This window comes from Colletotrichum godetiae (assembly GCF_030913485.1).
Source record: "Colletotrichum godetiae strain CBS 193.32 chromosome Unknown BDP55scaffold_2, whole genome shotgun sequence".
Lineage (NCBI taxonomy): Eukaryota > Fungi > Ascomycota > Sordariomycetes > Glomerellales > Glomerellaceae > Colletotrichum > Colletotrichum godetiae.
Genome location: NW_026851250.1, coordinates 572154 through 598309, shown reverse-complemented (window position 1 = coordinate 598309; position 26156 = coordinate 572154). Strand labels below are relative to the sequence as shown.

The 26156-nt window shown below is 54.5% G+C and overlaps 9 protein-coding genes across 9 annotated transcripts; 5 read left to right on the top strand and 4 right to left on the bottom strand.

Annotated features, from left to right (window-relative positions):
* Nucleotides 1–1646: 1646 nt before the first annotated feature.
* On the top strand, nt 1647–3431 carry BDP55DRAFT_689458 (Aft1 HRA domain-containing protein; the record flags this gene model as incomplete). Its single annotated transcript, XM_060576741.1, has 3 exons — nt 1647–1731; nt 1840–3058; nt 3113–3431. The coding sequence occupies 3 exons, from the start codon at nt 1647–1649 to the stop codon at nt 3429–3431; spliced, it is 1623 nt and encodes a 540-aa protein (XP_060436114.1).
* Nucleotides 3432–4223: 792 nt separating this feature from the next.
* BDP55DRAFT_642655 (Mis12-Mtw1 protein family-domain-containing protein) lies at nt 4224–6318 on the top strand. Its single transcript, XM_060573468.1, has 4 exons — nt 4224–4632; nt 4687–5490; nt 5548–5716; nt 5771–6318. Exons 1-4 carry the CDS (start codon nt 4542–4544, stop codon nt 6204–6206), a joined length of 1500 nt encoding a protein of 499 aa, XP_060436113.1. The 5' UTR covers nt 4224–4541; the 3' UTR covers nt 6207–6318.
* A 944-nt stretch (nt 6319–7262) lies between these two features.
* BDP55DRAFT_722902 (endoplasmic reticulum vesicle protein 25) lies at nt 7263–8300 on the bottom strand (the record flags this gene model as incomplete). Its single annotated transcript, XM_060578662.1, has 4 exons — nt 7263–7281; nt 7351–7654; nt 7784–7910; nt 8037–8300. 4 exons carry the CDS (start codon nt 8298–8300, stop codon nt 7263–7265), a joined length of 714 nt encoding a protein of 237 aa, XP_060436112.1.
* Nucleotides 8301–8596: 296 nt separating this feature from the next.
* On the top strand, nt 8597–10117 carry BDP55DRAFT_642648 (U1 zinc finger-domain-containing protein). The gene is made up of 6 exons (XM_060573467.1): nt 8597–8853; nt 8912–8917; nt 8989–9090; nt 9158–9298; nt 9398–9463; nt 9523–10117. Exons 1-6 carry the CDS (start codon nt 8844–8846, stop codon nt 9783–9785), a joined length of 588 nt encoding a protein of 195 aa, XP_060436111.1. The 5' UTR covers nt 8597–8843; the 3' UTR covers nt 9786–10117.
* A 370-nt stretch (nt 10118–10487) lies between these two features.
* BDP55DRAFT_540150 (uncharacterized protein) lies at nt 10488–13556 on the bottom strand (the record flags this gene model as incomplete). Its single annotated transcript, XM_060568097.1, has 1 exon — nt 10488–13556. One exon carries the CDS (start codon nt 13554–13556, stop codon nt 10488–10490), a length of 3069 nt encoding a protein of 1022 aa, XP_060436110.1.
* Nucleotides 13557–18114: 4558 nt separating this feature from the next.
* BDP55DRAFT_128013 (agmatinase 1) lies at nt 18115–20140 on the top strand. Its single transcript, XM_060565490.1, has 8 exons — nt 18115–18402; nt 18452–18548; nt 18600–18690; nt 18753–18836; nt 18887–19116; nt 19168–19470; nt 19528–19643; nt 19713–20140. The coding sequence occupies exons 1-8, from the start codon at nt 18262–18264 to the stop codon at nt 19845–19847; spliced, it is 1197 nt and encodes a 398-aa protein (XP_060436109.1). The 5' UTR covers nt 18115–18261; the 3' UTR covers nt 19848–20140.
* A 1061-nt stretch (nt 20141–21201) lies between these two features.
* BDP55DRAFT_625941 (uncharacterized protein) lies at nt 21202–22048 on the bottom strand (the record flags this gene model as incomplete). Its single annotated transcript, XM_060571558.1, has 5 exons — nt 21202–21327; nt 21371–21525; nt 21777–21842; nt 21887–21902; nt 21998–22048. 5 exons carry the CDS (start codon nt 22046–22048, stop codon nt 21202–21204), a joined length of 414 nt encoding a protein of 137 aa, XP_060436108.1.
* Nucleotides 22049–22556: 508 nt separating this feature from the next.
* On the top strand, nt 22557–23398 carry BDP55DRAFT_625940 (uncharacterized protein; the record flags this gene model as incomplete). The annotated part of the gene is made up of 2 exons (XM_060571557.1): nt 22557–22618; nt 22696–23398. The coding sequence occupies 2 exons, from the start codon at nt 22557–22559 to the stop codon at nt 23396–23398; spliced, it is 765 nt and encodes a 254-aa protein (XP_060436107.1).
* A 474-nt stretch (nt 23399–23872) lies between these two features.
* Nucleotides 23873–25865, bottom strand: BDP55DRAFT_127939 (uncharacterized protein). Its single transcript, XM_060565488.1, has 2 exons — nt 25180–25865; nt 23873–25129 (listed from the first exon to the last, which is right to left on the bottom strand). The coding sequence occupies exons 1-2, from the start codon at nt 25766–25768 to the stop codon at nt 24348–24350; spliced, it is 1371 nt and encodes a 456-aa protein (XP_060436106.1). The 5' UTR covers nt 25769–25865; the 3' UTR covers nt 23873–24347.
* Nucleotides 25866–26156: the final 291 nt, after the last annotated feature.

Genomic DNA, 26156 nt, shown 5'->3' with positions numbered 1-26156 from the left:
GAAGAGAAACATTTACGTGCCGCGGGCGGGAGGGGAATCTCAGCGGCTTCAATGACGGTGGCTGAAAACCTCAACAGCAAGTCAAGATATGATGGTGGTGGTGGTGATTTTGGTCCGAGGCATTGCAACAGCCGTCTTGACATCTTCCTTCAGCTGATAAATCAAGATAAGGCGAAGACGAGAGAGAGAGAAAAAAATGGCCACTCAAAGGCAATATGTGTCCGTAGATGGAGAATGCGAACGAGAGGGTGCGCGGCTTCGGCAGAGTCGTCTGCCGTCATTCGCCTGAGGCGATAAGATGGGATGGAGTCTGATGTAGGTAGAGGCACACGTCTTGAGTCGCTCTACACTTGCAACAGGTCAGGTTTAGTGGTCAGGTCCCCAGTAGATAGGTACCTATGTTGGGTGACAACATATGTACAGCCATTTAAATGCTTGACACCTTGAGAGAGCTTGCGAAATCCGAGAAGCAGGACTCGATCGAGGATGAGTTGTTGACCGGGCCCTCATGTCGGTTGCAATCGAGGCAGCATTCGTTCCTACCATTCCTATACCTCGCGCCATTGTTGAACGCGCACTACGGAGTACGTATCTTTTCTTCCGTAGAGGTACGAAGACCAGGACGAGGTACCTTGCTAAACTGGAATGTCAGACTGGTGTGGTGGGACCATTTCTCCATTGGTAAGCCGTTCTTGGACGTCGGAGCATTCGGCGCACAGTGCGACAAAACAACACCCCACAAAAAGCCCCAGCGTTTCTCGCAGAACGGGGAAGGAGGAAGAGAAGGGGACGAGGGAAGAAGAAGAAAAAGGCCAGGAGTTGCTGGACGGATACCAAGTGGAAGGAAGCGCGCAAGATCAAGCAGCAGAAAGGCAGAAAGCCTGTCGTGACTGAACCAGGACGGGGGGGTCGTTGTTGGAAGGGGTGGGCACTGGGCGTGGATGGGGACATGGACATGGTCGTGGGCGTTTTGGTGTCAGAGTGTGCGCCGCCGCCCACCCATTTTCTTTTCCTTCGTGCGCCCTCGCCCTTTTTTTTTTTTTTTTTAAAATCGACCACCGCGCAACGTCATACTTGACCTGTGACGTCTGCCGTTTTTCTCCCCCGACATCTTACTCTCACAACGATACTCGTTCTGCACCCCCATCTTAGCACGTCCCTGGGTACGCATCCAGACAAGAGGCCACAACTACGCAATACCTCTTTTTTTTTTTTTCCCCCCTGCTGGCGGCCGTAGAGAAAGAGAGACAACTTTTTCCCTCACCACCGTCGTCGATCGTCGAAAGCTATTCCATTCCCGTGTCGCTTCCAATTCAGAGGAGCGCTGCAATAGCGTAGCTGCTGCCTCTGACGGCTAACCTTTTGCTGCCGTCGCCAACGCTGCTTTGCCCGTCCCTCCTATACTGCGCAGCAGATTGGCCCCCCCCCCCCCCGATCTCACGCATCGATTCCGACCCAGATCTATCTATCTTTCTAAGCTTATTCTCCTGCGTGTCTTCCTCCTCTGACCTCATCTGGCTTTTTCAACACTACCATACCTACATCATCATCCTTACCCTGCTACTGTCACCTTTTGCCTTTGGCGTCCACCCCACAAACGTCAACAACGGTTCTTTCCCCAAATATAATACATCATCGTCGTCATCATGGGGACCTCACCGAACGGCGCCTCGACCGGGGGTGATACGAAGTCGCCCAAACAGTCCAACAATGCCACTCCCCCACGTCAAAGTAAGTCGGACACCCTCTTCATCGTGTTACTCGTCGTCTCCTTCACCGAAAGATGTTGCCGTTGTTGTCGCCATCGTCGTCGTTGTCCACTCGCTCACCTTACGATAGATACTATTCCGGAAGTGAAGCAACCCGACCCGAGTCTGAAGCCCGATGCTGACGGCGCAAAACCTCTTGGTCCTCCCCCTCGACCTGGACAGACTACTGGAAATACTCCCGATTACTTCGGCGCCGGAGCCGCCTCTCTCAGTCTGGAGCCCAATCCCTTTGAGCAGTCTTTCGGCGGAGGCGCGCCAGAGACACCAGGTGGTACGAAATTACCATCAGTTGCTGCTCTGACCTCGCCATCTTCGTTGCTCCCTGGTAGCGGTGCAACTCCATTCAACTGGGGAGGAGGTTCTTTGCGGACCGGTCCTTTGAGCCCGGCCATGTTATCAGGTCCTACCAGCGATTACTTCAGCGACACGCATCATCTCCGTGGCGGCTTCCCGACCCCGAACGAGTCTTCGTTGAGAACTGGCTTGACTCCTGGTGGCAGTGGTTCCATGTTCCCTGCCCCCAGCCCCAACTCTCAGCAACTCTACGCTCAGTTGGCTAGTGGTGGTGCAACGCCCAGCACCATCGATTTCCATCGTACTGCATTAAGCGCTGCTGCAAAGCGTGACACGCAGGCCCAAAATCAAAACCAGAACCAAAACCAAAGTCAACCCCAGAACCAGACTCAAAACCACAACCAGCAACAGGCAGCCGTGACTTCGCAGCCGCAGGATATGCCAAACGGCGCACCTGCCGTCAAGACCGAGACAAAGCAGTTCGATCCGCACGATAACGACGCAGCGAACGGCCTGTTTATGCTTGCTCAGGGTGCCCAGGGCCGAAACGGTGCTCCCAACGGCGGATTCGCGGCAACGCAAGCACAGTCCCAGGCTCACCCACCTCCACCACCCACTCAGGGCGTAAACACGTCACCTCAAATGAGTGCTAACGGTGCCGGATCTGTTGGTGCCGGATCATCAGTACGAGGTGTTAGCGAGGGCGGAAGTGCTATGTCGGATGATAGCGAGCAGGCCCGCCCCGCAGCCAGGGGTAAGGGCAAGCGCAACTCGACTGGCGGCGCCTCTACAAATGGCCGAAGAAAGGCTGAAGAGCCTCCGGCCAAGGGCCCGCCCGCTAAGAAGTCGAAGCCGAACAACACTGCTCCCCCTATGGACATGATGGGAGATGATAGTCAGTCGGATGACGATGACATGAAGCATGAGAACGGTGAAGGCGGAAAGTCGAAGATGACTGACGAGGAGAAACGCAAGAACTTCTTGGAACGTAACAGGTAAGCACCAACATCTGAAGATTGCAGTCAAAGATGACACTAACTTCGTTGCAGAGTTGCTGCCCTTAAGTGTCGTCAGCGCAAGAAGCAGTGGCTGGCTAACCTCCAATCAAAGGTGGAGCTGTTCAGCAGTGAGAACGACGCTCTCACGGCTCAGATCACGCAGCTGCGCGAGGAGGTCGTAAACCTGAAGACATTATTGCTGGCCCACAAGGACTGTCCTGTCACCCAACAGCAGGGCCTTCACGGTGCCTTCATGCAACAAGCCATGGAGCCATTCAATCCTCAGATGAACCCGTATGGTATGGCCGCTCCTATCCCCAACCAGCAAGTCCTGGCGGCAGGTCAGGGTGTGCAACGCCGATTTTCATAGGATGATGAAGCCTTGTACAACAATCATTTCGAAGATGAGGAGTTGGAGGATTCTACCCATCAATGAGCAACCCGTTGAGGTTGCGGTTCTCGACTAGCCTCTGGCGACGTCGGGATTACGACTTTCATGCTGTTCCATTCTATGGCCTAGCCATATCTTTCGGTTCAACTGTATCATCATTATATACGACGTGCTTGCGCCCAACATCTTCACTTCGTTGCTACGACCGGGCTGCAAGGATCAATCGAGGATAAGCTGTCCAGTAACAGAGGCAGCACACCTTGGGTAGGAGGAGGCAGGGAGTTTGGCAGGCGTCATTTGCTTGCTGCGATTGTATCAGTCCGTCATTGGAAGGGCTAGATGCTGGGCATATACATCAAAAGGAGTTTAGGGGTTGGCACGTCATTTGAAAGGGTGTAGGCGTCGAAGGGTGGTCGATGGGAATACGCCATCTTCCACCGGCTGGTTGATTTCATCTGATTTATTGTAGCAACGGTAACAAGAGCTGCATGAACGGCAATGCCTCGTGGTCATTTAATTTATGAGATTTTGCCCAATTTTTGAATCCTTGGATTGACTGCGCTTGCCAGTGAAGATAATGCACAACTTTATGCCACTTGTGACATTGAATAATGGGCGGTCATGATGAGCAGCGAGCCGAGATGCGAGTGAATATACGGAGTAAAAGGGCATCGGGTCAATCTATCGACAGCGGTGAGTGGAACAATGGAAGTGATGTAAGTGAGGCAGTCATGTTCCAGGGTTGTGAGTGGTCAAGAGTGGGTTCCCAAATAGGACTAGCGCGAAAGCTCGGGTAAATCCTCCCTCACTCGTGTAAACAACATCGCAGAGGAGGCGCACCCAAACTCCGTGCCTCGCGCCGCCGACTATCACACCTGCATAGAAACGCGAAAACCACGACAGCACCCCGCCCACCACACTCCTGGCAAGACTGGAAATACGCAAAACCGCACCGAATTTTTGGCTGGCTTTGATTCCTCGCGCGCCGATTGACGCGCTTTTCGATTGCCTCGAGGCGCAACCTTCCGTTTTCCACTACGAGCACCACCTTTCGTCTCTCGACCGCATGCTTCATTTGACGCGCCATCCATGACGACCGTCATCCGCACCCGTCACCCGTTGCAAGTAATTAGCATGAGCAACGAGCAGCCAGAGAGAAGGAAAAGCAAGCGTCTTGCGGGTGAGTTGGAGGAGCGCGGGGAGAGGGCGGGGAAGATGCTAAAACGACGCGCAGCTTCATCGGTTTACGACGAGCAGGATGGCGACTTCCACTTCACGCGCGGATCGAAATCGAAACGAGTTAAGAACGCGGAGTCCGAGCCGGAACCTGAACCGGAGTCTGAACCGGCGCCACTACCACCGAAAAAGTCTGGAAGAGGACGGCCAGCAAAAGGACGCGCTTCGGTGGCAACAAAGGCGCCCGAGCCTGCATCACCAGTAGCAGCGCCAAAGGCGGCGACATCATCAAAGCCGCGAACGCGACGAGCAGCGAGCTTACAGCCGGCGGAAGACGACGAGCTGCAATTGTTTGCGCCTAAGCGCACGACGAACCGAAGCACGCGCAGTTCGACTGGGAAAGCGCAGAAGGCAAAGCCGGCCAGGAAACCAGCACCGGAACCAGTACAGGAGGAGGAGGAGGAAGCACACGATGAAGTTCACAGCGCGACACCGAGGGAGCTGGAGCCGAATAGGCGGCGGACGCAACCCGCCATGGAGGAACCAGTCGAGTCTGCAAAAATCACGCTTCCCGTCAGCGACACGCCTGTTATCAATCGCAACAAGGAAATGAGGAAAAAGGGCGGAGTCAATCGCCGGAGCAGCACGGGAATGCGCGGTCGGAGAGCAAGTTCGCTGATTGAGAGTGGGCACAACGCGATACCCCACCGAGAGGTCGATTCTGCAGAGTTTTACAAGCACATCGAGTCGGAGGGTCTGATGGAACCAAGACGGATGAAGCAGCTGTTGACCTGGTGTGGTGAACGGGCCTTGCTGCAAAAACCGCCCCATGGCCAAACAGATTCCAATACTATTCTGGGTGGTGAGTAAAGTACAAATCTGGAAGAACCCGTGCCTAGGCTGACATTTCTCCCACCAGCTCGCTACATTCAGGAACAGCTCTTGAAGGACTTTTCCACAAAGTCGGAATTTTCAGACTGGTTCAGTCGAGAAGAGGAGAGGCCAAAGAAGCCCATAGTGTACCTTCCAAACCCACGGAACCTAGAACTCCAGGAGAAAATTGAGCAACAGGAACAAAAAGTCAAAAGGTATGTATCTCGATCATCCAAAGTCATGAGGCTGCGGGCACTAATCATTTATAGATTAAAACAAGAAAAGAAGAAATGGCTGGCGCTCAACAAGACGCGTCCGGAGATCCCGCCACTCTTCCCAGAAACAGATACAGCACAAACAGCAACAGCAGATGCATCCATACTGGAACCAAACGAGGCAGAGATGCTGAGCTGGCTCACCGATCCGGCATCCTCGTTTGAGAACGTCCGCGCCAAGGCGCTCGCCCGTCTGCAAAACACGCAGTCAACGCTGGAATTTAAGGTGGACCAGCTCGCGGACGGCATACACAAGCTCTCGCAACGAGTCGACACGGCGGGCCGAGAGGCGGATAAGGTCCTCTCTCTCAGCGCCGCGCGGCTCAAGGAGCGGGAGGTGAGGGAGAAGGCCACGGCGGGCACCAAGGAGATGCCCGTTATGGAGGTGCTCCGCAGCCTGGGGAGGATATTACCAGAGGGCGGGGAATAAAGGAAACGATTCTTATTACACGCAACGCCGCTCTCTCTCCTTCTTTTTTCTTTATGACGAACCTTGGAGAAGGGGTATAATGACTGATATGAAATTGTGGTTGTGGTTGGGGGGGGTGGGGGCGGGGAGGTTCGTTCCTCTTTTGATTTTTCTTCCCTTCAGGTTTATCTTGGGGGGATGTTCATCCGAGATGGGTCATCTCTGGGGGAGGCTGGAAGGCACAAACGTTTTGTTCCCTTCTTTCGATGCTTTTCTTGGCATGGGATTGGCGCTGGAGGCGGGCTTTTGGGGATGGATTTTTTGAGGTACAGACTGCATCTCGAACGGAGTTTTCATTTAGCCAAATACCCACATGTTCTTTCGCTACCCGCGTCTGTAGTACGTTGCCGTAATGATGCCGTTCTTGAATGTGTTGAATCGGTGCATGGCCAAAAAGGGCCAATGTTGAGGTTGGGGGATCTTTAAGAGATACGCAATGGAGGGCACATCTCTCTTTGTTATTCATTTCATTGTCAGACATGGTAGCCATGTGACGCGACCCGGCTTTTCGGCATCGCTACTGTACAACTAGCACGAACCCCCGATCCGTTCTCCACAACTCGGCAGATACAGTCGGATTGTTATTGAAGAATTTGGCTCGTTCCGATCTTGATGAAGAATCACGCAAGGATCCTGTTATCAATACCTCTATTACCTTCATTAGTAGCTACTCTACGCACGGGTGCACGATCCAAGCCACCTCCGCGTGCCCGTCAAGATGCCATATTTGCCAGCTTCATGTCATTGATTAGGAACATGTCAGAAGCAGATTCGGCTGTAATGTAATTTGCGTTATATCATTCATGGCTTTTTATGGTGACCGTCGTATGTATGCATACACTAATACACACTCGAAAACCCCGAGGTGGTTTTTGATGCTTCCGATGGCATCACAGAGAAACTCATCATCACCGCTCCCGCGGCGTTGTCAACATCTCTCGTCTTCCGTAACTCCTTTACGCTGTTGGTCAAGCCATTGAGGCTGACCTCCGTTTTCACTTCACCAATGTATGCAATTTAAATCAGGTGCTTGGACCTATCGTTGTATGCCATGGTTAGCTTTCCAAATTTTCGAAATCAGAGAACTCGATGAAAAGCAACAAACCTAAAGTATGCCCGCAGGTACATAATCTGCCAACCCCACAGACCGACGAGGATGAGCGTCGTGCCGATGCCGAACCACTTGACGCGGGTGTTTGTGCTCTCGTTGGTGTCGCGCAGCTTGTGCTCGCGGGCGCGCAGGTAGTCCATCTCGGTGTTGATCTCGCTGACGAGCTCGTCGATGCGCCTAAGCTCCGCCTCGACGGGCTTGAGCTTCTCCGTCGCCTGGATGGCGTTCCAGTCCTTTGCGTCGGCGCCAATGTCGATGTCGAGTTCAATGTGGCGGCTCGTTGCGCCGCTACGGCCGGCTATTTAGTTTCGACTCTTGTCAGCTATCATGGCTCTTTGTCCCCTTTCTTCTGAAGCGTGGTAAAGGGTTATTGGTTTCAAGCCATGGCGATGTGCTTAGTTATAGGGGTAGGTTGAGTGCGACGTACAGCCAGAGAGGATGTTTTCGAAACAAACGTCAAATGCGGCGTCTGCGTGGGAGGTGAAGACGACACGCTTCTCGCCGCCTGCAATGTCCTTGGGCTTTCCGTAGTCGTTGCCAACAGCGTCCTTGATCTAGAGAATCACTCATCATTAGCCAAACTGCCGTTGCGACTAATTTGCCTCTTTTCCCCCAATCCTCTCCGTTGTTGCTTTCGACTCGAATCTCCAGAAGAATGTCCTTTTATTTCGAGATCTAACCCAAACATCGAGGAGAATGGCGTAGGGGGCATAGCAGTTGAGGCCACATACGTGCATGTTGACGGTCATGCCGTCACCCTTTGAACCGTCCACAATGGCCGTGACGACGACCAAGGTGTCCCTAGCGACGAAATTACGGATGCATCGCTCCTTCTTGCCCTCGTGGGTGCTCGTGGCCTGCAGATCGAACCTCAGCGCCTGGGCGCAGCAGGCGAGAAGCACGAGACTGCACACGTAGCGCAGCAATGATGTTGTCGGCGCCATGGCTAATTCGTAGAAAAGTCCGTCTCAAGTTCGAAGAGAACTTAAGCTAGTATTCGATCGATTCGAGGTCGGGGCCAAGTCGGCGGTCGTGGTTGCGGGGGGGGGAAGGAAGAACAGCCTGGCGTGGGTGGTGGGAATTGCGTCGTTGAAGGAGCTCCCTGGGCTAACGAGGACACAACTGCGATAGGAGAGCTATGGGCCTCAAGGAACCACCTTTGGGGATTTTTGGAAATCTGTCGCGTTCGAAAAAGCCTGGACCACTTGAGGACCCCTGTCGGACGGGTAGAGGCTGCCCGCTCTGGGCCAATTGGGCTCGGTGGGTGGGGCAGCCTCGCGCCTTGGCACTCACGTGAGCGTAATAGCCTCGCAGCTTTTTGGGTGTGGCGGTTGCTCGTGCCTGGCGCGCTGCCTCTCAACTTCGCGATGCGACAAAAGCAGCATTGTAGCTTGAGGAATCCGGTTTTTGTCCACTGAACTGCTGCTAAATTGGAACCTCGTCAATTCAATACAGCATCTTCCAATAAACGAGATCATACCGCCAAGATGCCTAAATGTAAGTCGCGATCTGCTCCAAGTATCTCTGCAAAGACAAAGCTAACATGAGGTTCCAGTCTTCTGTACGTCTCAACCACCCCCACGGTCCACCGCGAAGCTTCTCCAGCCCGAACTGACACATCTCCGATCCTAGGCGATTACTGCGATGTGTACCTCACGCACGACTCCATGAGTGTGCGCAAGGCGCATAACAGCGGCCGAAACCACCTGCGCAACGTCGTCGACTACTACCAACGTACGGCTCCTCCTTCCTGCCCATTCACCGCGACACATCGAAGCTAACATACTCTCCTCGTCTCTAGAAATCGGCCACGAAAAGGCCCAGTCCGTCATCGACTCCATCACCTCCTCTTACGCCGCAGAAGGCCAAGCCCACAACAACCCAATGCTGCCACAAAACCAGCCCGGATCGGCCTTCCCGCCGCCGTTCCCCTTCCCAGGAGGTTCGTACATACCTTACCCTTCCCACCCCTCTATCCAAGTGCCATCCCATGGCGACAGGCACTTTTTGCATCACGTACTAAACTGATCCCCCTCCACAGGTGTCCCACCTCCCTTCCCCGGCATGCCCGCCGGCGCACCACCCTTCCCTCAAGGCATGATCCCACGTAAGTCCCACCAGGAACCCTTCTTCCAAAGCCTTTCACAGACTAACATCCGTAACTAGCCCCAGGACAAGGCGGCCGCGGCATGCCTCCCATGCCCCCCTTCCCCCCCGGCCCCAACGGCTCACCAATGCCCCCCGGAGGCCTACCGTTCCCCCCGCCCGGAGGTCTCCCAGCCGGCTTACCATTCCCGCCCCCGGGCGCGCCAGGCGGCCTGCCCCCCAACTTCCAGTTCCCCGGCATGCCGGGCGGCGGCGCGTTCCCACCTGGACCCCCTGGCGCGTTCCCGCCCGGTGGCGGTCCTCCGGGTCAGGACAGGCGGTAAAGTGTAGCTTGGTTACCACCTTGGTGACAGCGAAACTACCTTGGTAAAAAAGCGGCATTCTCTCACACGGGACGGGGGCACGTGTCTTCTTGGTACAAGTGGGATTTGGTGTTTAGGCGTCATATTCAGGGCAAAGGGTGTATAAAAACTTTTCATGACATGGCATGGTATATCACATTCAAAAACAAGATAGAAGAAGCCAAAGCTCCATCCTGCGCAACTCAGAAAGGGTCGAGGTTCTTTCTGTTTTCTCGTTCCGAGGCTTGAGTAAAGAAACTTGAGTAAAATGGTATCTTGACGAGCAATTTTTTCTATATGATACAATAATAAGAAGTCCCTCTTTATTTGTAGCAGACAGCGCGCGTTCAATCGTTCATCAACACCTGGCCCTCCCGGTCCAAGAACATCATGTGTCATCAATATCGTCAGAGAATGTCTCAAGTGCGAAACTTTGCTCCCCCTCCTGGCATCAGCTCTCTCCCGAATCCGCGAAGAAAACAATTCTTTGTGTCGTTAAAAAGATTCTGTAGTCGTAAAGATGAAAAAAGCCAAAGCGTTCGTTCGTAGCAGTCGTAATAATCCCATTGATTTCCTCCAGCACTCCCCATTTGGTGCTTCGCACCCAGATATATTACTCGTTGAAAACTGCTCCAGATGGAATATCATTTGTAGTGATGAAAAATTTTGTACGTTGGAAGCGCATCAAAAATGTGCGACTGGCAAGTTATTTTGTTCGTTTGGGGGGCCGCGATACGAGTTCCTTCGAAGGACGTCGCCCATGCCGTCTCTCACTTCGCGCGGCCCGCTGATCTTCTGTCTCAGCTCCTGCGTCCTCTTCTCTCGCTTGCGCTCGTTCAGCTGTCGCGGAAGGTTCTGCAACCCTTCTAAGGTGCCCGAGATCGAGAAACGACGTCTTCGTTTCGGCCGCTCGTCTGCGTCGCGGTCGTTGTCTTTCTGCCTCGTGGAGGGCCCCGAGGTAGGTGGGGATTGATCGCGTAGAGAGTCGAGGCTGCCACGGCGTCTCATGACCCGGAGGTTCCCGCTGTCTGTCCGGCGGATGGTTCTGCGATCAGGCTCGTTTTGATATCCAGAGTAGACGTCATCCTCACCACGTGCAGGAAGAATGGCAAACGTCTTCTTCACCCGCTCGCTAATACGTCTTCGGGGGCTCGGCCGATTGTCGATAGGAGGATATCGATAGACCTGGCTGATGGGCTCGTCCTCCATTTCTCTCTCCCATACATCGTCCTCCTGATCTGAGTAGGCAGGTCGCCAGTGCGGATGCAACCGGTCGTCCTCGGGCGGCGGGGCCATGCATTCCGGGCATGAGCATGGTTCTTCTACGGCAGAATGGTCCTCACCGCGGGTCCCAGAGCTTGATCCTCTTCTCGTTAGAGAAAAGGTTCTGGTAAGCAGCCCAGGTCTGCCACTCTTGGGCGGGTACGTCTCCGAATTTCGTCGTCGGACCAATGCCCTTTTGATAACAGATCTACTCCGCTGAGGCTGCTCCTCCTCCATCGCCTCGAAATAGTTGCCCATGTTGCGTTGTCTCTCATGATTGGGGGTTAGCCCCGAAGGCGTTGCGGGAATGAACTGAATCGCAGGTGGATTAATTGGAGGGACCGGAGGCGCCGCACGAGGGTTGCGGAGTGGTGAATCAACGTCGTCCATAGAATGCTGAGGCTGCGGTGGTGTGATTGGACACTCGCCGTCTGGTCCAGTGGTGATGATCGTAGGCCTCTGGAGCGTTTGTGGCAACTCTCTCTCTGTCTGCGAGTCCTCGGAGTCCTCCGATGGCTTGTTGGAGTGGTTGACAACAAGCACGGATGAGTTCTGATGAGGGTACAAGCTCACAGCCTTGGCCTCAGACACTTCGGGCGCAGTGCCGCTGGTTTCTACCGAAGCTGCTGAGAAGGGCGTATTTTGCGTAGACAGCCGTTTGCCAAAGAAGGGATCACCATGACGGTCAACGTTAAGTTTGTGGTCTCGGTGATGGTGGCCGTTATCAGTCTCAGAGGAGGTTGCTCTTTGGAGGGTCAAGGCGGGTACCCTCGTTTCATGTCCAGGCTGTTGATTCAACAAAGCGTTCTGAGATTTCAAACTTTCCGCGGTGAGTGAGCCAGCGCGCGAAGTGTTACGGCTGGTCGGAGCAGATAAGGAGGAAGAACGCTTCGGGATGACAGGCGGGTAGTCAATCGTGCGTTGGTCAGATCCATCTGATTCGGACATTGAGCGGAGTTTTCGCCCTAGACGCTCGAATACAGGCGTAGGCAAGTCGTGACTTCTTGGTCCATTTGTACGAGTCGTCGAACCGATACTATTACTTCTTTTGGATCGCCTACTGCTGGTCGACCTGAGGGACGGCTCCCGGCTAGATTTGGACGATCGACGATCCGGAACAACAATGACCGGTATGCCACCGCTCTTCCAGACTTCTCTGCGTGCTTTGCTACTTGAAATCGAATTGAACGTGGTGTTCGAGGCATAACTGTCATGACGGCTTTCGCTAGGACGAGTGAGCGCCCTAGATCGCCTCGGACTTCCTTCCAACTGAACAGCTGAATTTGTGGCAGAGCTGAGGGGAGACAGATCAGAGCCTGAATCCCTCAACCCAAATTGCTTTCGGACGTGTCTGAGTGTCTGCCTTCTCTGGGGGATTGAGGGAGCTTCGACCAAGATTGCCTCGACAACAGTCGAGGCAACCGACTTGGTTGACTTTGCAGACTTCGCAGACATTCCCGACATTCTGCGAGAGTCCGCATCAGCTGTCTTTCCTGGGGTCGAAGTGTTGGGCCAAGCGATTTCGCTAGGTGCGTAGAAAGCTGCCCTGTCTCGTTGGGACATAGCGCGCACCGCCTTGGTTGCGTTTGTCGGTGTAACAACGCGGTCTTCGATAATCTCGACCCTCCGCCTTCCAGTCCGAGGCGGGGCTTCGGGCTTAGTACGCCTCTTTCTTACTGTAACATTTCTGCCCAGGTTGTCATCCCATTCTTGTTCCACTTCGTTATTTGAGGCCCATTCTCCGTCAAAGCTACCAAAGTCGGCCTTGGCCTTGGGAGTTGGAAGGTTCTCAGAAGGTGATTCCAGTCCCAGGCCTAAACCGACTGGGGGCGGCGTCCTTGCCTGAGGCTCGGAAACGCGACGGACTGTGTTCTGGGAAGTTCGTGCTGACAGAATATTTGGCCGGACAGTCGATTGCAAGTCCTCTTCAGAAGAGAAGGGCTCTTCTCTGGCAGTTCGAAAAGACTCAGTCCGCGACTCGACAGTAGTAGCTTTCGATACTGTGCGGTCGATAGGTATCGGTCGAACAGCCTTAGGGCGAGTGGCAGGTTGAGGCGGCGTCACGTCAGGCGTTGGTGGACTTTTCTGGTTCGGAGGAGTGGCTGGCGCGCGCGCTGGAGTTGTTGGTGTCTGTGATTCCGGCGCATGAGGTTCGGCGGGCGCTGGGCTCGGATGCTGGATAGAGTGTGTGCTCGATGAGGTTCGCGAATGGGAAGGCGGTGTCGGAGGCAAATCCGGGCCACTGCCTATCCGCTTAGGTTGGTGTCTCAGTGTCTGGGGGCTTTGGTGTTGCGGCCCTCGCATTTGCGATGCTACAGCATCCACGTCAAGGTCATATTTCCTAGGCGTCGACCGCACTTCATAGGAATGCGCAGAGTCGCTCGCATGTCTCCTAGGGTGCGGTAACACTTTATGCTTTTTGAACATTCTTTGCGCCTGCAAGCCGTCTGCAGGCAAGGTCGAGACGTGTTTCTTAGATCGAACCGACATGGCGGCGGAGTTGAGGCTCGTAGCAGCAGCCATTTCAAAGGACGGTTGTTGGAAAACGTTACATGGACATGCGACGCGCTTCAAATGCACACACGTTGACCCTTCGCAGGTTAGCGAGGATGGGAAAGGGCCAGAGTTAATTGCATGCTGAGCAGAGTGAAGTTCATGAGCGTGTTCGTGCTTGAGATGAAGAAGTGAGTAGCCGACAGTACGACGCTGGACAGTTCGGAGTGCCGAGTGAAGGAAGGTGAAGATTGAAAAACGCTGGTGGTAGAGACGAGAAAGTCTTAAGGGTAGGCGTGAGACATTGAATCGGAAAGACTTGGTTGGTGAATCGCGTCGGAATTCAGTGACGTCCAGTGGGCGATGGCAGTCGTGAGAGGGACAACAGAAGCGATGAGACGGAACACAATCCTCAAGGTGGTTCAACCTGGCGATATGAGACGGAATCTCTGTGGTTGAGGTGAAGAGTAGGTGGTCGCAGTGGTCACGATATACGGCCCGTGTTTTGTGCTGTGTAGAGAGAGAAGGAGGGGGATGAGGCGAAGACGAATACTAGGGCGTGGGATGCGGTCCGATCGGGACCAAGTCGCACAGACCGACGTAGGGAGAGGAGGCTAGGCGTAGGGGGCCTAGACACAGAGAGGACGGGATGATATGTGAGATTGACGCTGCGCTTCGGCCGGCCTTGGTGGAAGCGTGAAAAGGAGGTGAAAAGGGTAATCCAAGGCTTCCTGCGGCCTGCGGACGGACGCTGGCGCTATTTTGGTGCTGGACACGGCTTCAGGAGGTTGAGACGACGGAGAGAGTCGAGGGTTGAGAAAAGACAGACGGGAAGGATGATTGGCAGGGCGGGAAAGGGTCTGACGCAAATGAAGAGAAAGCGCCCTTTGGGGTGGGAGAAGAGACAAGGGCAGAGCAGAGCAGAGCAGAACAGAGACGGAGCGGCATGTATCCGGACGTGAGAAGATTGGTGGTGGCAGAGGGTTGCAGAGACAGAGACAGGCGAGGAGGAAAGCTGGCGATAGGTGCGAGAAAGAGGAATGGCGGGGCGTTGCGCGCCGGTAAATGGGTACATGATACTTTACATCATTGAGGTGCTAGGAACCCTACCTTACCTAGGTATTGAGGTAGGTACCTAAGGTGAGGTAAGGTAAGGAAGAGAGGTCGAGGTGAGTCTGGTGAGGTCAGTACTTTAGACCCGACTGTTCCATGCCATGTACCTTTCCACTGCGACTGCCAGTAAAAACACATTAAGCGCATCTCAGTCCAATGGGACGTGGGTCCAACATGTTCGTTTCGTGACGGCTGCGCGCGAAAAAAGACTGGGCAGCCCCCGTCGCAAACTGTGCGTGTTCCGCGTGGACGGTGGATTCGGGGCCTTTCCAAACCTGCCGAGTCAAGGAGAGTCCTAGTATCCGTAGCTTAGGTTCCTCCTGTCAGGTAGGTAGTACTTCATGGTCGCGCTCCATGGAAGTCTCAAGTCCAAAAGAGGGCAGAAGTTGGCCAGAGAAAATTCGGGTGGCGGGGAAAGGAACGAACAGGCAAACAGCCCTACCTTACGTGTACCTTTCCAGTGACTTCTAAGTAAGAAGAACCGTACCCAGAAGCACCTCGGCTTTTTCGATAGAGTCCCGTCAGTCGTGTCAGTGTAAGATACTAGAGGATGTTTCACTCCCCAACCATGATCCAAGATACTTGCAATCGCAGTTTTCCCCCTTCTACTACTGATATCGTCGTCCCCCTCTCCCCCCCCCCTTTGTTCTCCAGTCGCATTGAGTTCGTCTCGTGATGCGCAACTTGACCAGGATAGGTACTTGTGGTAGGTAGGCGCGTGTGGCCCAGCAGCAGTAGCTCCGTCAGGGGGGCCGAATGAGGAACTCTTCCACCATCCCAAGTTCCCAACTGTCGCCGTAGCGCACTACGCGGGCTCAAGTCGGCCGGGAAAAACGGGCCCGGCCCAATCCGCCCTTCAACAAGTCCATCTGCACCAAGGTCGCAACGGCTGCTCATAGGTTGGAACCTGCTTGAGTGGTTGCATCGTGCTGCAGGCGTGGTTTCCTTCTTCTGCAAAGCCATGCCAACTTTTCTTCTCTGCTGCATTCGCCTGCTCTTCTCCCCTTTCCCTCCTGTTTCTCTCTCCCACCCATATTCTACTCTTGTCAGTACCTTGGTGTGTGCGGAAGGTATTCTTGTGCGTGTGCCTGTGCGTGTGCGTCTGTCCTCGCCTTGGCCTTCCCCTCACCTGCTCCAACATGCCCTAGGTACTCCGACCGGTTCGGCCACATGTACTGCAAGTCATGCCGTCCAATAGGGAATGCCTAGCACTTGTCAACTCAAGGGCATGGATTTGGAGAGCGGTCCAGTCAAGCAGCCAAGTCTGTCCTCGCTTTCTATGGCAGCACGCAACTTGTGCTTGCCCAAGCTTCTTGATGATGCGTCCTTCCTGACTGGTTGGGAGATGACGAACGTAAGGTAAGGTAGGTAGCATCCCATCTCGCAGGTAGGATGTCTTGTTATAAGCGATTCCAACCCGCCATGTGAACGCCATCCGGTCTCCCGTATAGATCAAAAACAGCGCAGATGCAGCAACAAAAGAAGTCGTAATCACTTTTCCGTGCTTGCCTCAGACAAATCAAAACTGTGCAACTTGGCGTCCTCTTCCACACCTGCATGACTTCCAACAAGCCCCGAAGCGAATCAGCGATCTGCCACGGCTTGCTGCATGAGACAAGGTGCAGATTCGGAAACAGAGCCACTGCAAAGGATGCACAGGGACAGGAGACTGACTTGAAAAGTTGCGATAGGCAGCACCGCCATTCTTGCAGACCAGCGGCACACAGATACCGGCTCGCCCCGCCGAGGTATGAGAAGAAAAGACCAGTAAAAAGACAATTGCCGCTACACTGGAAAGGTGCTCCTGGAAAATGAGACTGGATTTGGTGAGTGCCATTCCTACAAGCTTCCACGCTGAGAGTGTTGTCTTCAGTGGTCGAGGTTTTCCGAGTCGGGCTGATGTCCCGCTTCAACAGTAACACTTCCGAACTGTTCGCTTTCTTTGTCAGCCAAAGGGGTGCCGGGTCGGCATGTTCCAGCCGGAGAAAGCTCAACGGCCGCGGGATGGTGCCGGGGTGGAGCACCCCCGGGCTCCGCCGTGAACACCCGGGCTGGCTAGTCAAGAGTCGGCCCGTTGTGGGTCAACAAACTCACGACAGGACTTTCAATGAGCGGCGAGGCCATGACGGATCCGGCACCTCGGCACGTGCGGATGGGCCGGGGCAAGACTCAAACCTTCGTTGAGATTCATGGATGGGTTGAACACGCAGGCTGATCACCTCAGCTTGGAGAAGAAACTCATGGGTTTTAAGTACAGATATGGCCCTGGTCGTTGATGCCCTTGCGTGAGGTGAGCTACCAAATAATCCTTATCGATCTCAAAGGGACAGCATACGGTGACAGGCCGCCGATGAAGCCGACTTCCGGGCAAGTGGCGCGCTCTGCTTATCTGCTCTCCGGAACCGGTCTTGCACCATGTCGCATCTCATCACCGCTGTCGATTTCTCTCCAGGCGAGCAGCCTGCAAAGTGTGCATGACGGGTTGCAAGTGCACCGAGGTGGCCGTTACTGCTGGTTTTCCTATTCGGGTAAGCGCCTAGCACAGCTTGCATGTGTTAGCGTGTCGTAGCTTTATCTTATCAGCCCCGCGTGGGAGCTGCGGCTTGCCCCACGTCATCGACGAGGACTCCCATCTGAGGAACCCTTCTTCACCAATGCATTTCTAAAGAACCAGGACTCTGTTGGAGATCGGAGAAGGCTTCTTCGCATACAACGACTCATGAGCTAATGTTGTTCAGAGCCATCCCATTGGTCGAGGTGACTCTACTCGCACCAGCTCAACGGCCGCTTCCCCGCGGAACCGGGTTGGTGCTGTCAACGCTACGGACTTGTTCTTCAAGACCCAGCCGATGGCCCTGCAGAAGGTGCATCTGGGGAACCCATTCTGGCTTATCTCGTTCAGAGTTTGCATCATAATACCGACAACACTCCAACTTGACCCCGCCTTACTCACAGCATCCAAACCGTCTGTCCCAGGACCTAACAACCTAGGAATAGACACTTGGACCGTCCTCCCCACGGCAATAGCTTCGCCGACGGCGCCTGGGTACTATACTAGGTAGAACCCTGCCACTGCTTGCAGCACCGCTTGATCTGAGGGTTCTCCGTCCGGAGTACAGAGGCCGGGTACTCGAAGCCAATCGCAGCTTGAACCAAGCATCTGCGCTGATCTTGCAAGCATCATGACATTGAAGAAGGGGGAGGGAGCTTTATCTCTTGCCCCGCACTGCCAGCAACGTCTGCCGCGGCCCTGGTCTTTACCTAACGCGAACACGTTAATCGTTTTGACCGACATTGCGTCTGATGGTTATCCATTGACCAGTGAGCGTCTCAGGGAGCTCTTGTGGTGTGGCTAATACGTCGACGATAAGCTTGCGAGCCGGTCCAGGGGCCATACCTGATGCCCACCATAAAACATCATGCGTGGAGAAGAGCTGTCGAACTTCGGCCAATCTGCTTCTGACATAGACCTGGATCTTGCAGCTCGCCGAGATCCATAAAGTCGAGGCCATTCCCCTTGACGGACTTTGGACTTTGCCCTGAGCAGCAGCTGCAATCTGAAATCACCGTATAGTCGACTGTCAGCATCATGGTCTCTCGAAGCATCCTCGCACTCTGCCTTGCGGCAACCATCTATGGTCACGGCGACCATGACGACCCTCAGAAGTCAATGTCCGGACCTCACCAGTCTCTCTGGTATAACACGATTCCGGGTGATGGTGGCACTCAGGTAGGAACGCTATTCAGGTAGCTCGGGAGCACTCTCTTACACATCATAGGCCGACTCTGTGTTTTCTGGCATTTCTACCTTTGGTCGCCTGCCGTACCAGCCGTGTCTCGGCGCGAAGAACGTCAAGTACGACATCGCTTTCATTGGTGAGTAGAGGCGTAGAGCAATTGACTATGGACGGCACTTACACGACACAGGTGCCCCCTTTGACACTGGTACTTCGTACCGCCCTGGTGCTCGCTTTGGCCCGTCAGGAATTCGCCAGGGTTCGCGCCGTCTGAACCTCTAGTAAGCACATGTCTACTCGGAGCTGCTAATTGCGAGCGAGGACGAATACTTACACCACGCAGCGGAGGTTACAATGTGCCATTGGCCACCAACCCGTTCAACAGTTGGGCCACCGTCCTAGACTGCGGAGACATTCCGGTCACATCGTAAGAAGCCAGCACGCACCTTACTCGGCCGTTTGCTAACTCGACATAAGGTACGATAACACGTGGGCTCTGCACCAGATCGAAGAGGGACACTTTGAGATCCTGTCTCGCCAGCCTGCTACAGATGCGGCGAAGAAGGGGCCTGCGAAAAACGAGCGCACCCTACCGCGTGTCATCACTCTGGGTGGTGACCACACCATCACCCTACCCCTGCTGCGCTCTATCAACCGTGCCTACGGTCCCGTGTCTGTCATCCACTTCGACAGCCATCTCGATACCTGTAAGTTGGTTGATCTATACTGGCGCGTGTAGCAAGACTTACGTTGTACAGGGCGCCCCAAGGTCTTTGGCGGTTCTCCTTCAGAGGTCGCTAGCATCAACCACGGCACGTACTTCTACCATGCCGCCCAGGAGGGTCTGCTGCGCAACGACTCCAACATCCACGCTGGTATCCGCACGACGCTCAGCGGACCCAGTGACTACGAGAACGATGGATACTGCGGCTTTGAGATCGTTGAGGCTCGCGAGATTGACAAGATCGGCACGGATGGCATCATCAAGAAGATCATTGAGCGTGTCGGCACTAAGAACCCCGTCTACCTCTCTTTGGATATCGATACCCTTGATCCTGCTTGTAAGTGATCAAATGTTTGACATACCCAGAGGAATATCTGCTAACTGTGGCATGTAGTCGCTCCCGCTACCGGTACGCCTGAGACGGGCGGCTGGTCCACCCGCGAGCTCCGCACCATCCTCCGTGGACTGGAGGACCTGAACCTGATTGCTGCTGATATCGTGGAGGTTGCTGTAAGTTCTTCTCGTGGATGCTGCTGTTGCAGGAGACGGGATGACAGAAAGCTAATTCATTTGACATAGCCTGCTTACGATACGAACGCCGAGCACACTACCATGGCCGCCGCTGATGCGCTCTACGAGATCATGAGTATCATGGTCAAGCGTGGCCCCCTCAGCGCCATGGTCAACCAGACCGAGGTCTACGAGGAGCTCTGAGGAAGAAGCATTGCAGCATGATCGTGAGGAAGAAACAAGACGGCTGTCCCGTAATGAACGGCAGGACTTTATAAGCAATGTTGGTGGAACGTGGTACTCTTGTTGGTACAGGCGTTGTCGGAGGTTGGAGTTGTGACTGCAAAAGTTGGCGGACGTTGTTGTTCTAAGTTGCAAGTTGGATGTAGTCAATGAATGAATGATTTGGGATTTGGACAGTCTTCGCATCCATCTCACAGGCCTTGAACATTCTCATTGACGACCTACCGAGTCTGGGTCCAGAATATGGGCTGCGACGACACGTGCTGAAGGGACAGCAACGGATCTTCATGTCAAATTGGAGTACCTGGTCTTCAAGGCGGAAACGACATTTGTGTCCATTGATCGACACAGCCCTGGCGCATCAGCTGAACAGATCACACTCGACTCAACGCTTCCTTGTCACGCTTGTCTACCTACGTCTTAACCCCTCACTTCAATTGCAGCCCGTAGCTGGAATGCCCGGTCACCGCGCGCCCGAAACGCGACGCGTCTCCGTACTGGAATGTTCAGCCTGCCTCATCCAGAGCATGAGCGAGAAAGTAAGGAACACGCACAGACCCGGACCCTTCGGGAGCGGCGGGGCGGCCTCCTCCATCATCTGTGACCCCCCGCCCGTGGACGACAGGGACTTTAAGTGTTGGGGTTTCTATTTTCGTCGCAGGGCTAACCTAGGCGGTAGCGGTAGGGCGGCACGCGAAGCTGCTAGCGATGAAAGGATGGCCGGGGGCGCATTCCAGTGAGCTGGTAACGCCAACTTTGTGCTAGGACAAGTTTGCGCAACCACTACTTTTCAGGTATTAGAAGATGCTTTTTTTGGTCGAGTCAAAGAGAATGGGATCGATAATGGGATTAGGTGTCAACGCCCACCTAGGTAGAAGAGCGCTTGACGGAGATCTAGATGACTCAGCGAGTGTAGGGGCATTGATGTTGATGAAGCGGAAAGGAAGGCCGACTATCCCACGCGCCACTACGGGTCTCAGTCCCAGCTGACTCTGCGAGGCGTTTGATGTCATGCTGCATCAGGTCTTGGTTGGATTGTCGCACGGGAGAAGCTCTCAACTTTTTGCTGAATCCTAGGTGCCAGGTGGTTCAGAGTATGGGAAATGGATATTGGCGAACGGGCATGGCCTGAAGCGATGCTGGGCAAATGATCCGTTTGCTCCCAAAAGTCCAATCCGCAAATCGAAACAACACCACTCACGCACCCGGTCGTCTGTCTTCTTCTTTTTTCCCTCTCTTTCCGTAGTGGACAGGCCACACAAGCTGGCGACGATAATGGTGGCTTGACGGGTTGCACGTGTGTATCTCTCAGTCACTAACACACCACTTCGCAACCGTTCTCGGGTGTGGAATGTGCGCGTGCAGTCCCACCCCTCTCCCCGGCCACTTTCAGGTTTGCATTCGTGTCAGTTGTCTCACTGCTTGATGAGAGAACGATTACCTAGTCGTTTGTAGATCTCGTGTCAGTGTGCAGGTTTACACACGATTGCTGGTGGGTTTTTTTTAATCGTACGAGCTGTATCCAAGTAACCAGCTTCTGGAGACGAGATACGATCATCATCCTCAAATCCAACAGAGGCGGGAAATAAAATCCCCGACCAGTCTGTATCATATTCATGAAGAGCAATGGCGAGAAGTCCTGTAAGCAAGAGTCGGATCGCAAGTTCATCCCATGAAGGAATACGTTACAGGGAGGGGTTGGAAGCGTCGCTCGTGATATCAGCGATGCAGTTCTGCTCTATCGAAAATGACTCTGCTTCCTTTTACAAGCAAAACACGCGGCCGATGACAGGGAACTGGCACGAGGGGGAGCGAGGTTCCCCTTTGGCCTGCCATCGTAACTCTCATTCCTCTCCGTTGCTCCCTCTCTGCGTGCTGCGCGAAACTCACGCATCCCGGGGTTTCCGGGGTTCCGGTTGCAGAACAATGCAAGATTGGGAATACCTACTGCCCAGACTGCAGAAGACAGGTTCAGAGGCAACCAAAATCTTGTGACTTACCTACCACCTCAAATGCCTAAAGTAAGGCAAGGTACCTTATCCAAAGTCGGCCGGTGAAGAAATCTTCCAAGAAAAGACGCCGACGACAACCCGATTCGCCAATCGGCAAACCCGCACCACCAACGCGCCGCTACCAGCCAGCCTCCAGCCCGACTTCGCCATCGCAGTTGACGTCTGTCTCAGCGCCGTCGCCGGCTTTTCTCTCTCTCTCGTCTTCGTTTCTTTCCGAGCCCAGCGGATCTCTCCACTCCCATCGTTTTCTGGAGTGGGTGAATGGATTAGAGCCAAGGCTGACTTTCCACTCGACGTTTGCTTGCGCTACCTCGCCTTAGCTTCCGAAAGCCGATCCCAGCCATCTTGACTCTTCTTCCTTTCCGTGCCTGAAGATGGCTTCTTCTGTTTCCCCCCTTCACTAGTTAGTACTTACTAGATTCCCATGCTTCCACACACCTAGCCATCTATATATGGATCACGGATGTGACCACCTTCATCCCTTCCGTTTCTCTCATTATCAGCATTCATATCTCACACCACAGCACATGAACTTGTATCCCTCGTGTTGTGTGAGCTCAGCTACTTACACAAAGACTTCGTCTATCCTCGTTGCCTCTGCCCTTTCCACCTTGCCGTCTTCACTACCACGACGACGACTCACCAGAGAAGCATCAACATGAAGACATCCGCTACCCTCATCCTCGCCGCTTCGGCACTGGCCTCTGCCCAAGTCACATAGTAAGTCAACCACCACCTGTCTCTCCCTTCAACCCCCCTTCGTCCGCGCCCTCACTAACACCACCACTCTCACCCAGCAACGCAACAACAGGCCAATACATCTGCTCCCGCCCCAACTCAGCCTTCTGCGCAGGCGACTCCTTCGGAACAGAAATCATCATCCGCTGCGACGCAAACGCCCGCGGCCAACCAGGCCGTTGCACAGACAACCTCGCCGGCCAGTTCCCCTTGGGCGTCAACCCGTCCCTCTGCTGGATGTCCCAGCCCTACTCGGGCGACGCCGCCTGCGAGAAGAACTGCGTCGTCTACGCGTCCCCGAGCCCCTTCCAGCTTCCGCCCAGCGTCTGCACGCCCTACGCCTCTGGTACGGGGACGGGGACGGGGTATGTCCCGCGGCCTACGTATCCGATTGGGCCGCCGCCAAGGTCGTCTGTGAATGGCACGACGAGTACCACTGGTCCGGCTAGACCTACTGGAACCGGTGGTGGTGGTGGTGGTGGTGGCGGTACCGGCGGCGGTCCTGCGCCTCCTGGGAATGGTACTGCTCCGACGAGCGGCGGTGGTGGTGGAGGTGGAGGCGGCGGCGGCGGCGGCAACGGTGGAGGCAGCTCCGGTCGTCCTACCACCGCCACGTCCGGCAGCTACCCACCAGGCACGCGCACACCGATCCCGCCCTCGGGCACAATCACCAACCCAACCTCCGTGCCCACCGCTGCCGCCGTCCAGAACTCTGTCGGCTCTCTCGTCGTTGCTGGCATCGTCGCTGCCTACTTCATCTAGACTTGTGTTTTTTCCTACCTGTCGACGGATCTACAACTCGCAAACCCCCTCTACAGGCGAAAGATATCGAGGTGTTCAACGATACGATCATTCCTTAGCAGATTCACACATACCCACCCATCATTAGGCCACCACGGAAAAGCCCGACTCTTTGCATTATACATCTTTACTTTAATACCAGTCACACCAAATCACATCATCATGGGCGGGAACAGTTTCTTATTATAGCGCCTGTCTTGAGGCGGAGTATACTTGACACGGCGCAAGGAGTTTTATTCGGTCCTTCCCTTACCCTCATGAGGACCGCATCTCTTGAACAGGAGGAAATTCGGAACTAGGGCCAATACTGGGCTATACTGGATTAGACTTCAACGTGGTACAGGGAATCATTCGGATCAAGATTCGGATTTGGATTTTTTAAACCTCGGGAAGAAAAGCGAGTAATATAGTCTGTAGGCCCTGGCGGTACCAGATAGATCCAATCATTTATATCCCATGTTCATCTATCCTCTCATCAAGTGTTGGAAGCTTCTCTTCTAGATGGTGAGGGTACTGTCTTACATCCCGTGAAAAGGACAATCTCACCCAAACTTCATTCGGAACTTACGAAGGTCTGTTTAGCGCGATTTGTTGACAAGTAGCATCAATCGCTGTTTTACATAAGGAGACTGTATGTTAGAGTCAAGATTTTGTTGCTGGTATCAAAGAGACTTTTGAATGAGGGACGACGCAAGTACATTCTTCAATGTGTGCTGGAATATGTTCCCTAACCTCAAGCCTTGTGAGATCCTCCTATGTTCATCGTGCTCAAGACCATTATACGTCCCTCGTACTCGTCCCCCGACCATCGTATTTTCGTTCCGCGTTCCTATCGGATCTCTGGTGAATCCGTCCTCATTGCCTTTGAAATTCCAGTCTATAAACGCCGCCCAATGCATGATGCTATAAATCAAAACAACGCAACCATTAGAGAGATGACCATGGCAGCCAACGACACCGCAACCCTTGGAACCCCTGAATTAGGAAAATGCTTTTGGATCTCGCCAGTTTGTGTCGGTGAGATACTCGAGCAGCTCGCGGTGCCGCACTCATATCCGCTCGGACAGCAGCCAGGAACGGGACCGCCTTCGTCGCCGCACAAGAACCACCCACTCGCGCAGGTCTCCGTCGCCTGGGGCTCCGGCACTTCGGTGAGAGGAACGACAACGGTAACGCCGTTGCTGATAATGGTCGTCGATTCCGTAGGCGGGCATGAGGTAGTGGCGCAGTCACGCCCAGTCTGGCAGCAGCCTCCACCAGCGCGGGCGAGACACGCGTAGAACCCAGTCGGGCAGTACGCAGATGTGACCGGCGGCTCGTCCGAGTCGGTGGACGTCGGTCGGAAAGGAGGCACCGCGGTGCCAGTAGTCGTCGTCGTGGGCTCAGGCGTCGTGGTCGATGGCTCCTCAAGAGTTGTGCTCGTCGTGGTTCTTCTCGTGGTCGCTCCGCCGGGATTCACCGTCACGATTACCGTCACATGCACGGTCGTAGTTCTCCCGTCGACAAGCGTCGTTGTCGAGACGGACGTTGTGGTGATGGTCTGAACGACTGTCGTGCCTGCTCCTCCACCACCTCCTCCGCCACCGGTACTGCCGCCACCGCCGCCGCCGCCTCCTCCTCCTCCACCTCCACCAGTGCCTGTGGCCGTCTGACTTGGCGAAGCACTCGTTGCCGGAGGAGGGCTCGGTACACCTAGGTCATGTCAGCTTGCAAGGGCATATTTGAGAGCGCACAAGACTTACAGCCAACACCTTGACAGACGTATCCTGGAATACAACATCCACCACTCAGATCCGCGTCACAACTTGTGGTACCGCTGGGACATGCCGCAACAGCTCCACTGCAAGCAGCGCCCTTCGGACAACAGGCGACGTTCCCAACGTGCTCATCGACCACCTTCACGCACACTTCGTTGCTCAGGCAGCATTTGTTGGCCGCACCGATGTATTCACAGCTGTTCATGCTCGTCGGGCAAGATTGTCTCTTCTCGAGTATGTGAAGGGCCTCAACGGCGCGCCTAAGGCTCTCCCAGCCCAGGCTAGTAGTGCTGTCATGATGTTCCGCAAAGGGTGATCGATATGAAAATGAGGCGTTGGATAGAAAGTTATCGTCGGCCATGCGAGCGGCGAGTAGCTGTTCACGGGGCGAGAGTGGAGTGGTGTTTATTGTCCCAAAGACGTCGCTGGGGGTGAAGGCGAAGTCATTGTGCAGAAGCTTCTCCCCGGCGTTTGGTGACATTTTGCGGACGGCCGCAGGATGCTCTGCGTTGATACATGCTGCTGTGAGGAGCAAGAGCGATGAAGGGAGACCCAGAAGGGAATTAGAACGCATTGTCCCGAGTTCGACGCAAGGCCTTTGGTACCGATCGGAATCTGTCCTGTGCCTGGCGATGATGGTGTTGAAGTTGGGTTAAAGTCGTCGATCGGCCCCAAGCTCTGTGTGTAAGTAGCGCTGGGTCGCGCCTGTCAGTTTAGTTCACTGACGCCGACGATCTTTCTCAACGACGATCGGAGATTTGGTGTGGAATGTCAATCTGCAGAGGGTCGCTCGGATTGAAATGTAGAAGATTGAAAAGGGTAAAGAGAAGAAGAAAAAAAGGTCTGGTCGGGCATTTAGTGAGGCGTGGAAGGCGCCGCGGAAATCGGTGGCTGGGCGAAGATGCACAACTCACACCTACCTTACCTAGCAGTCTCACACTCCACGCCGGGAGGTCCAGATC

Excerpts from the sequence above, each read along its gene's own strand:
- BDP55DRAFT_642655 (XM_060573468.1), top strand. The coding sequence starts at position 4,542 with ATGACGACCGTCATCCGCACCCGTCACCCGTTGCAAGTAATTAGCATG. Across the intron at positions 5,491-5,547 it reads TTCCAATACTATTCTGGGTG|CTCGCTACATTCAGGAACAG; the intron begins GTGAGTAAAGTA and ends TTCTCCCACCAG. Across the intron at positions 5,717-5,770 it reads CAGGAACAAAAAGTCAAAAG|ATTAAAACAAGAAAAGAAGA; the intron begins GTATGTATCTCG and ends AATCATTTATAG.
- BDP55DRAFT_642648 (XM_060573467.1), top strand. Across the intron at positions 9,299-9,397 it reads GCCGTTCCCCTTCCCAGGAG|GTGTCCCACCTCCCTTCCCC; the intron begins GTTCGTACATAC and ends CCCCCTCCACAG. Across the intron at positions 9,464-9,522 it reads CCCTCAAGGCATGATCCCAC|CCCCAGGACAAGGCGGCCGC; the intron begins GTAAGTCCCACC and ends ATCCGTAACTAG.
- BDP55DRAFT_128013 (XM_060565490.1), top strand. The coding sequence starts at position 18,262 with ATGGTCTCTCGAAGCATCCTCGCACTCTGCCTTGCGGCAACCATCTAT. Across the intron at positions 18,691-18,752 it reads TCGCGCCGTCTGAACCTCTA|CGGAGGTTACAATGTGCCAT; the intron begins GTAAGCACATGT and ends TACACCACGCAG. Across the intron at positions 19,471-19,527 it reads CGATACCCTTGATCCTGCTT|TCGCTCCCGCTACCGGTACG; the intron begins GTAAGTGATCAA and ends TGTGGCATGTAG.
- BDP55DRAFT_127939 (XM_060565488.1), bottom strand. The coding sequence starts at position 25,768 with ATGCGTTCTAATTCCCTTCTGGGTCTCCCTTCATCGCTCTTGCTCCTC. Across the intron at positions 25,130-25,179 it reads CGTCTGTCAAGGTGTTGGCT|GTGTACCGAGCCCTCCTCCG; the intron begins GTAAGTCTTGTG and ends GACATGACCTAG.